We start from the raw sequence: 11,034 nt of genomic DNA on the forward strand, positions 1-11,034 counted from the left end.
AATATCTCCAGTCTGGTAGTTATTTTAATGTGACTAAGATTTAATTACAATAGACTCTAATCCTCAAATCTCCCATGACCCCATATACCCGAAAAATAATGAGATGAACAGTTATTTTTCACAAAGAGAGTATTTGGGGCTAAAATTGTGGACAAACCAATTTGAGATACAGAAATTCACAACACTTCCTTCACCTTTCTTTAGTCACGATAATTGTAAAATAAACATTGTACTTTCAGGTTTTTCATAGTTCTATAAAAGTTATCAGAAAAGAATCTTGTAGGGAATTTATCAACACTGCAATATTCCCCTCAATCAGTACTAGAATATTCTAATTTTATGGATGGCTAAGGAGTCATTTATTACCAGAGGGGAAAATTTAAATGCTATGACTTCTTTTTATATTTATTTATTTTAAGATTTTATTTATTCATTTGAGAGAGAGAGAGAGAGACAGAGACAGAGAACACCAAAGCAGGGGAAGAGGCAGAGGGAGAGGGAGAAGCAGACTCCCTGCTGAGCTGGGAGCAGGACTTGGAGCTTGGTCCCAGGACCTGGAGATCATGACCTGAGCTGAAGGCAGACGCTTAACTATCTGAGCCACCCAGGTGCCCCACTATGATTTCTTTTTAAATTAAACCTTTGTCATGATTTAAGTTTCAGTATTGAAAATTTAAAAGTTTTTCACCAGGGGCACCTGGGTGGCTCAATTGATTTAGAGTCACCCTCTTGATTTTGGTTCAGGTCATGATCTCAGGATGGGGCTCTGCTCATCAGGGAGTCTGCGTGAAATTAGCCCTGTCCCTCTACCTCTGCCCCTCCCCCTCATGTATGCGTGTGCACACGTGCTCTCTCTCTCTCAAGTAAATAAATCTTTAAAAAAATAAAAATAAAACAAAATTTTTTTCATTAGTTCCATTTTATGGCATACATAAAAATGTATTGTGAAAATTGAGCAAAGATTATAAAAATAGCCATATTTATAAATATTCTTTATGAGTATAAATAAGCATTTGTTAACATTTGATAAAATGCTTTCTTGATAACGATAATTCTTGAGATGATAAAATGTTCCAATATTTATACATGAGTCTGTTCCCATTTGGAGTAAATAGCAAAATGTGCAAAGGATTTATGACACTCTTGGTGTCTTCCAAAGTAAGTCCCAAACAAAGATTTTTCTCCAGCTTTGCCAATATGGGGAGGGAATGAGAAAATGTTTCACAAATAACCGCATTACTCATTTATATGGTAGTATGCCAGTGACAGTGTTTTTGCAAAGTTAGAAAAATAGCGATTTTCCCCATGGTCCCCCTTCATAATTATTAGAATAGTAAGGTTTGGAAAGTAGAATGTGTCTGCATTACAGAAAGCATTAAAACTGTGCATTTATTTGGTATTTTTGGTTTCATACTTCATATTTTCCTGTTAAACCTTTACCCTTCCTCCTGTTACAAATAGGCCAAGTAGTACTCAAATGGTGAAAGAGATTTTATTTCATTTGTTTAGCTGTTTTGTTTTTAAACACTGATTTGAATTTTCTAATATTGTTGATGAGATATCTGATTGTTTTATGCAAGAGATGAAGATACTGTGTTAATATGCTTTATTTGTTGAAAAAAAAAGAACCATTATTTTGAAACCTAGGCAATGAAAAAAGTTCTAAAATCTTGACTGATATTTGAGTGTGAATTTTCCAATGCCAATATATAGTTATCTCAAGCCTAACTGTTTTTTTTGGGGGGGGGGGAAGAGGGAAGTGGAGAGAGAGAAAGAGGTAGGGAGGGAGAATTTAATTAGACGGAATAGAACAAAAAACGGAAGGATGAATAATGTAACTTTATTAGTTGACTGATTTACTTTTGAATGTAATTATCCTCTATTCAGTAAAAAATCTGTGATTTATGTAAAAGTTTGTAATGTAATATGTAATACTTTTTACAGATAATAAAATTGTTTTTCTAAGTTAATGTTGCCAAAAATATGCGCTGTATAATTTCAAAAAGTTATGTAGAATAAATAGAAAAATGTGAAATTAAAATAGCATGAGTTGTGAATTAACACTTACAGCTTTAGATGAAGATATAGAGGGAAATAAGATTATGAATATAGAATAGGAGAGATTAGGATACAGGAGTGAGCTACACTCATAAGAGAATGGGCCTCCTTGCGTGTTTTGGGGTAAGGATGTGTCATTATCCAAGTTATGTTCGAGAAAGCTTATCCAGCGGGCAGAGTATAGAGTGAACTAAATAGAGGTGGACGTCCGTTCTTGGAATCTGATGACGTTTTGTAACATGAATCGCTAATCAGCATGTTTTTCATTTTTACAGATAGATTTTCCTCTATAAATATTTTATAGATCAAAGCCTGAATTTTTATAAAGATTTTATTTATTTATTTACTCATTTATTTATTTAAGAGAGAGTGGCAGTGAGAGAGCACAGCAGGGGGAGCATCAGGCAGAAGGAGAGGGAGAAGCAGGCTCCCCACTGAGCAGGATGAGGGTTACCCCAGGATCCTGAACTGAGCCCAAGGCAGTTGCTTAACCAACTGAGCCACCCAGATGCCCCAAACCCTGAATTTTTAACTGGCTGATCCAAGCAGATATTTTATGTAGATACACTTGGAGAGCCCCTGCTTGGGCTTCTTCAGGTCTTGAAGAAGATGAGAACCACCTGTTTCATATTTTAGCCTCTTACCTACTGTTGTCTTATCTTCAACCCTGACTTTTTACTACTGACGACCAAATTTCTTCCTGACCATTCAATTTCCTTCAAATTGCTGGCTCTGTTGCTATTTCTTAGTACTCTAAGTACTAATCACCATGCTATTGAAAATACATCTATCTTCTTCCGAATTGAACAGTAAGGCATTGTGGCTATTTCCAACTACTGTAAATGATGAATTTGATGTATTATTATGATCCTGGCCATCAAAACAGATAAAAATATTGACAACACAAAATAATTCAGTTTAATGTGTTTAGCATTATCAAAACAAATAGTATTACTAAAAACAAAAGCTATGAGTTTACACATGGGTAAAGGTTTTGAAATCACCTTTAACTGCTTCCCCTTAGTCTCTTACCATGACAAATTATGACAACTTCTTGCTCATTTCATCATTTCTAAGCCTCCCAGAAAATACTAAGCACATGTGTATATTACCATCCTCAGCATTAGCAGGAGGTTTAAGAATGGGAATGTGTCCTGCCAATGTGCTCTAGAAGGCAGTTAGTTATAGGACAGAGACAGATGCGTGACTGAGTGAGCATCGAGCCTGGCATCAGATGACTAATTATGTCACCATTCATCATAGTGCTTCACATCTTATCTGTAAATAAAGATAATATTAACTGTTGCAGAGAGAAATATTTAAAAAGTAAGATATATAGAATAATAAGTTAATCTATAAATAAGAAATGGAGGGGTGCCTGGGTGGCTCAGTGGGTTAAGCGTCTCCCTTCAGCTCAGGTCATGGTGTCAGGGTCCTGGGATCTAGCTGGGGGCTCCCTGTTCCACAGGGCGTCTGCTTCTCCCTCTCCCTCTGCCCCTTCCCCCCCAGCTCATGCTTCCTCATGCGCTCTCTCCCTCTCTCAAATAAATAAATAAAATCTTAAAAAAAAGAAATAGATACAATTTTCAGTGCCTTTCTAAATTGACGAACTCTCAAAAAGATCATTACATCTCAATCCATGTGGTCATGTGATTGAGGACAACCAAATTTCTTTAAATGGGCACTAATGTAGCATTGATGTGACCTTTGTACTTTTTTTTTTCTTCTTTCTAGGGGCAATTGGATTGGAGAAGCACCCTATAAAGTAGGGGTACCATGTTCAGCTTGCCCTCCAAGTTACGGAGGATCTTGTACTGACAATCTTTGTTTTCCAGGAGTAACGTCAAACTACCTATACTGGTTTAAATAAGCTTATCTTCTCCTCCAGGAAATAGAATGGTTTCTGGGAATCATAGGCGTATATATATATTGAGTTTTGCACATATTATATAAATTTTATAATAATCTGGTTTTCCTTTTATTATGCCTTGTATAAATTAGTGTTTGTCTAGTATGTTTGTTTCATCTTTGAGGTCATGAAAACATCCATTTCTATCTTCTGACCTCTGAGCCCAAGTTAAAATGTTGGATACGTAATATTGACATAGTTGATGCATCCAATTCTAAAACTTGCTTTCCAAAGGAATTATGTTATGTTTGTGAGGAATAAAATATATATTTGACCTGTAATTAATGTGTGTGTATGTAGATATATATACACATATGTGTATGTATATGTACATGCACAAACATATAATAGATGATGTAACACAGACAATAATGTGATTCAGTAGTTAGCCTGAGGGGAATTTAAAAATATACTATTTTGAAATATGTATGAGGTGGTGGGACATCTTCAGCACCCATTTCTGTAATACCTACAAAGTGAGAGTTTGCAAAATAACACTCAGTGATATCTGGACATAATAATTTAATTAAGCAACCAAGGATTTCATTCTCGAGGTATTTTGTCTTATTTGGGTTCACCAAAGGATATGCTCAACTTATGTAAGGTTCAAGTCATGTCTTTTGCTTAATCTCTTTTATTGAATTAGTAATCATGTGTTGAGTGGTTACTATGTGTAAGGCACTCTGCTAGTTATGTTCTGATAATGCAAAGATAATGAGATACGGTTCCTGCCTTCAAGAAGCTCACAAAATAATTCAGGAAATAATGCAGTTTAAGATTCTGATGCAAAATTACAGTTTTTTGACAAATTGGTTTTAATGTAAGTTTGAGGAAACAGATGCCATAATGGCCCCTTATAGGTGAAATAGGTGATGAGGACACTGGGTAACATGTAAGGCTTCTGGTTAGCATGAAAATGTAGAGACACCACTTGGAACTAAAAGAGGCAGAAAAGAATTAACTGCCCAGGGATTACTGTATTAGAGTAAATAGTTGTGAGTTTGGTAAGCAGAAAGCAAGACACTAAAAAAACCTGACAAGGCCCAGGAGAATTAAGATTTAGGAGACAGGTATGAAGAGCCATAGAAATAGGGTTATTGCACAAAAAATTACAGGGGAGAGCTTCAGAAGGGTCTATCCTGAGAGTCTAGTATATCTTGAGGCCTGGCAACAGAGGGTAAAGGATGCCAGAAAGAGACACGTGAGATGTTGAGGACACTTCCATCTCTTCACATCATTATTTGGTGAGCGTCCATCCAATTATCATCATGAGCCTCTGAGCATCGCATTAAAGATCCTGCATGCACACCACAGGTAGGGTTTGGCAAAGTAGCCTTCTTCAGATGATTTGCCAAGGACTAATTAGCAAATCTTATTTCCATGTCTATGTAGGAGAATAATCTTCAGTTTTCCATTAAGTTTGATTGTGGAAGTCAAATCAAAGTCACTACGAAAATTTCACTCGTGTGATTTTGGAAATGCAACGTTTCCTCCTTCGGGAAATTGCTATTAGAGAGGAAAAGTCAACATCTGGGTCAAGACACTTGCATTATGTTTTGTGTGTGTGTGTGTGTGTGTGAGAGTGAGAGAGAGAGAGAGAGAATGAAAGAGAGAGAGATTATGAGAGAGACAGAGAGAAAATGAAAGAGAGTGTTCACAAGTTATGTAATGCTTCCATAGAATTACAGAATAAGCAAACAGGGTTAGTTCCAGAGTGCAAATAACAGAGGGAAGCTACTTGTTTAAAATTCTCTACACATTTGCAGTTTCTTAGGGAGGATACACTGAAAGATGACAGATAATTAAATCCAGTCAATGAGGGAAAAATCTACCATCTGGAGCTTAGGTTGACATGATGACAAACAATTGGACTGATTCCTTTTACAAACTGAATATGGTGACCAAATGTTTTGGTATCATACTACTCTGCTTTTGTGGGCACATAAATAGACTGTATAAAAAAATAAGTATTTTCGGGGACTAAACTGGAGAACAGAAGTCATTGTAAGATTTGGGCCCCAGTCTTTTATCTAACTGTGGGCAAGTGGAGAGAAAGCCCATTAGTGGGATGTTTACTTGATTTCTCTAGAAAGTATTTCCAACTTTCATCTTCCTAGACTCATTCTATAGAAGCGGCAAAAGTACTATCAAGCAAAGATGATTGTTCTCAGTTCCAGTCCTGTTGCTGGATTGCTTGTGTGGCTTGGTTTCTCAGTGCTGAAAAAGAATAATAGTAGTTGCTACATATTTCACAGAGGTTCCTATGAGGCTAGAGTTACCATTTTAATAGCAATTTATGAATATTAAATGCATCATTAATGTTGTGAAACTTATTTGGGGAAAAAATTAAGTTTTATGAGCTTCTCTTTGGCAGAAACTCTGTCTGATTCTTTGCATTCATTCCAGCTTCTTATATAGTGGCCGTAATGCAGGAAGTATTCAATAAATGTGTCTATGAATATATTTTTAGAATTAACTAAAAAGTCTAGAATTGCAACAATTTAGAGGAGTCCCACCTTTCCATGGTTATTAAGACAAAAATCTCTTAAATATAAAGCTCTGAATGCATCAAAAATCCTGATAAATCATCAAACATATCAGATTAAGACTAGGATCTAGCCACGAATAACTTACACCACAGTCCTTTCCAAATCACAACTAGAGCTATACATTTATTTATAACTTAACAACTCACCTGAAAATATAACGGGTATTTTTGTTATGCTATGTGTACTTTTTAAAGTTAGTAATATAAGGTAGGCATGTGAAATGTATCATTTTCCAGGCTAAAGCAAATGAAAATTTGCTGATATCAACAGTGTGTCCTGTTTTTCACAGCATTCAACCATGGTGCTAGGATAGCTACTTCTCACTGTAATTCCCAGGCGCAGAAAGAGTCTGGCTGGGTATCAGATATTTCTTAAGAGCAGCTAAAAACAGTCAATATTGAGGTTTTCATTTCAAAACATATCATGCAATAGAAAGTGTATTTTCCATATTCTCCATATTCCACGGCACTGATTCTCTCTCTACAGTATAGAGTTTTCAGATCACTCTTTATTCAGTAAAAAGTAAAACACTTCTGTCACAATACAACACTTTTGTTTGTTTTGCTTCCACATCGTCAGAAGACTGGAAAAATTACAATTTTAGCTGTTAAACTGATGGGTTTCTTTATAGAAATGTATTTAAGTTGTGTAGGCACAGTCTTAATGTTGCTGGTTATGACAGATAAGCTTGCTTTTAAAATGTGGTGGAAACAGTTTTTATTCTTACCATTTTTGCTTCTGTTCGGTAGCCTACGCAACGTGATTTCTGGGGTCCGTCGGGGTTTCCCTCCCGGCTTCCTTTGGCAGCAGCGCCCTGACGTTCACTTGAAACCTTTGTGGAAACATTTATTCGAAAGCTCCGTGCTGCTGTAGCACAGAGCTGACCAAACACGAAGGCAAGTGCACCCAGTACAATTCACTCAGACTATTTGAACTGAAACAGCGTGTATTCTCATTGTACATGCTTGCGTTGAATCAACTTATAACACCCACATAAACAGTCATGTGCACATTTAGACCAGCTGAAGTGTTTTGTGTTCATAACCAGCTTATTAAATTAATATATAAGCTAAACAGATCATTTGAATGTGTCCAGGAAGGAAAAGTAAAGCTCAGGCTGTGGGCTATGTCCTTCCCTTTGTGTAACAACATTCCCTACGTTCCTCAGTATCACAGGATGCAAATTTTGACAGAAATGGAAGCTTTTACCTACCAAAGTGTTCAGAGAGAATAAAGTTAGATTTCTATCAGTGCCTAACAGTATATTTGACTTCATACATATATACATACATACATATATATATACATATATATGTAGTATTATCATTATATGTGTGAGGAAAGGCATATTTAAACACATGCAAAATGATTTTTAAAAATTATGCCATGATATAATTTTGACTTATCAGAGGTCAATCAAAAACTTAATTCACTCGCTGATGGTGCTGAAAATGCATTACAACCACCATAATATCCTTGCTACAATTTCGAGGTTTCTTTTCATTTGAAGTTTTTACTAAGTGTGAACTATCAGTATGGATTCTGGTGCTAAATATGTGGTGCTAAATGAATTGTTAGTGTTAATAGCTTTAGTAATGCTCTTTTTATTCATTGTTAAAAGTGATATCCATTCAATTCCTGATTCAGAAACATTAATAAAAATCCTGTTAAATTAATCTTACCCAGAAATAGGCCAGTGAACTCCCTTTTTTGTCTAAAGTCCAACATTATTTAGATGTTACAGAATGTAAATATATTTTTTAGAGGTTATCAGTTTTCTTTTTTTAAGGCATTTTTTAGCATGGCAATGTCCAAACTCGTACCACCTGAAGGCTGCCGTACACCTACACCAACCATGCTACGGGCACTGGCGCCCTCTGGTGATTGTGAAAATAAAGTTTTGGTGGCTGCTTGGCCTGCAAAAAAAAGCCATTTCTTTTATTTCAAAAAAAAAAAAATAAGTTCCTCGTTATTGGAACTCTTGGGTACTCCTTAAATCTGACAGCATTTGAAAATGCTTGACTCTATTGACGTAATTTTCAAAGAGGATAAGAAAGGGATTATGTCTTGGCATCCACTTTCCGAAATAATAATGTTTTTGTAATGATATTTTAGTTCTAAGGTGCTTATCGAAATGTTTTTTTTTTAACTAGGTATCACTAAAGCATATTTTTCATTTGGTTTACATCATAAATACAATTACAATTAAAATTAGTGAATAGAATTGTGTGTCTCATTTTCAGAAGTGATTATTTTTATTTAACATAGTACATAAGATTAAAAAGGAGATATGTTAAAATAATTAATTTCATATAAAAGGATTACCTCTCCATTTTTACTTGTTGGTCTAAAATTTGATAATGTTCTTTGGTCATATTATTTAGCTAATGATAAAATTGTGTTATGGCATTCAAAGCCCCTCTAGCCTAACAAATGTACATAAAAACTTAGAATTATATCAGCTGCTATAACTAATAAAGACAGAATTCTTAGGTAAATTTCCAGTTGATGTATGTCATTGACATTATGTGTATGTATCACATAATTGTGATAATCTGTTTTGAAGGAAATGTTTAACTATGTTAGCATAACCAAAAGAAATATATTTTGAAGCAGTTTTCCACATTAATATTTCCAAACTGACTTTAAAGCAAGAGAACACTTTTTATGATCTCAATTATATATAAAGCTCTAAGCTCTAACATATACTACAAACAAAATGCATCTGGTCATACCCCAAACCTTCCCCAGGGTGTGGGAAGTTTCTTCTGAGAGCGCTAGGATTCCATCAAACAGAAAAACATTGATCTAAAACATCCAGCTCCCCTTCCCCCATTTTTCTTAAAATAATCAGGTAATTAATGCAAGAAAAAATTTTGAGGCACTAAATAATTTCAATACCCACTTCACTTTCCATATGTTAGAAGCTTCTGGTTTGATGAAGAATTAATGCTGACTTTAACTGGTGCTTGGAGTAGATTACAGGATCTTGTGTTTTGTTATTTGACAAACAGATGTTGGTACCATAGTAGTTTGAGAATTGGAGATAATTGTTGTGCACATATGAAAATCATGCGTTTTTAAAATATCTAAATATTTTGAATATGTACATAATCCTAAAATATACTATATCGTTTTAGATTTTTTTAAAGATTAATTTGGATAAGTTTTATTCCTTACCTAACACTGTGGCAGTGAAAGGTGCTCTGATGTTGTGATGTAATGTCATGAATGTGTACATACATAAAACCTGTGTAAACCTCTGTCCTTATAAAGCATAACAAGTGTAGCTTTTTGAACTCTGCTGTATTTTCTTTCTTTCAATAAAATATTATAATTACTTGTTTTGTTTTAAAATTATATCTCTTTTCAATAGAGTTTTCAAACAGACTTAGAACTAGATGGCAGGATAATTTTGATAAGGTATGATGAACCACTTTTCTAAAGCAACAATGATTATATCTTTAATGCATCACTGAAATACATCAAAAATCTTCTATTTTCCTTTTTTCCCCTCTCTTTCTTCCCTTCCCTGCCTCATTCTTTCCTTTTTCCCTTCTTTTTCTATGCAATTCCAAAAAATATTTTGAAGTACAAATATAAAAGACATTCCCATGAAGGAAGAGGAAAAGATCAATGTCTCAAGAAGTTCTAGTTGTGTGTATGTATTTTCGTGCTTCCCCACATAGAGAGCCTGAAGAGAAACCATAGATATTCCTGGGGGAGAGGCACACCTCAGGCCACTTGTTGGCCCAAGGACAGTGATTCATAGGGTGGTTCGAACTTGTAGAAGAGATTAATTCCTTTCTCTCTGGTGAAATGTAGATCTCACAGGCCAGTGCACTGAGAAGGATCTGAATCTAGGACTTGAAATTTCTCCTTACCGTATGGGATATCGTGATTTTTTTTTAGGAATACACATCCGGTTTTCTCCAGTTTCTGGCTCACAGCTCCCCAAACCTTTGGAATTTCTAAGTGTTGACTGAGAGTGAGAAAGGTGTGTTTTGTTATGCTAATGAGGTGACTTTTGGAAAGCACTTAAGAATGGGGGCTGGTTGTCAATGGAGCCAACCATGTGGTTAGAGGCTTGGAACTTTCAGTCCCACCATCTGATCTCTGGGGAGGGGGGAGGGGCTGGAGATTGAATCAATAGGCAGTGATCAATGATACAATTAGTCATGCCTATCTATTGCAGCCTCCATAAATAAACAAAACCCACAGGGTTCTGAGAGCTTTGGGGTTGGTGAACACACAGAGGTGTAGGAGAGTGGGGCACCAGGAGAGAGCATGGAAGTTCTTGCCCTTGCCAATACCTTGCTTTGTGTACCTCTTACATCTGTCTGTTCCTGAGTTATATCCTTTTATAATAAACTGGTAATCTAATAAGTAAAATGTTTCTCTGGGTTCTGTGAGCTGTTCTAGCAAATTCATTGAGTCCAAGGAGGAAGTGGTGGCAACCTCTGATTTATAGGCAGTCGCTCAGAAGTACAGGTAAAACCCAGACCTGTGACTGGCATC

At 35.6% G+C, this 11,034-nt stretch overlaps 1 protein-coding gene across 2 annotated transcripts in view; it reads left to right on the plus strand.

Moving 5' to 3' along the window:
* PI15 (peptidase inhibitor 15) overlaps window positions 1-9,817 on the plus strand; it is a 32,167-nt gene extending 22,350 nt beyond the window's left edge. For both annotated transcript variants that reach the window (XM_002926309.4, XM_019807062.2), the window contains exon 6: window positions 3,793-9,817. In XM_002926309.4, coding sequence (XP_002926355.1) covers window positions 3,793-3,928 — 136 coding nt within the window. In that variant the 3' untranslated portion in view covers window positions 3,929-9,817. The remainder of the gene's footprint in view (window positions 1-3,792) is intronic.
* The last annotated feature ends 1,217 nt before the right edge of the window (window positions 9,818-11,034 follow it).

This window comes from Ailuropoda melanoleuca, chromosome 9, assembly GCF_002007445.2.
Source record: "Ailuropoda melanoleuca isolate Jingjing chromosome 9, ASM200744v2, whole genome shotgun sequence".
In the NCBI taxonomy this organism is placed as follows: domain Eukaryota; kingdom Metazoa; phylum Chordata; class Mammalia; order Carnivora; family Ursidae; genus Ailuropoda; species Ailuropoda melanoleuca.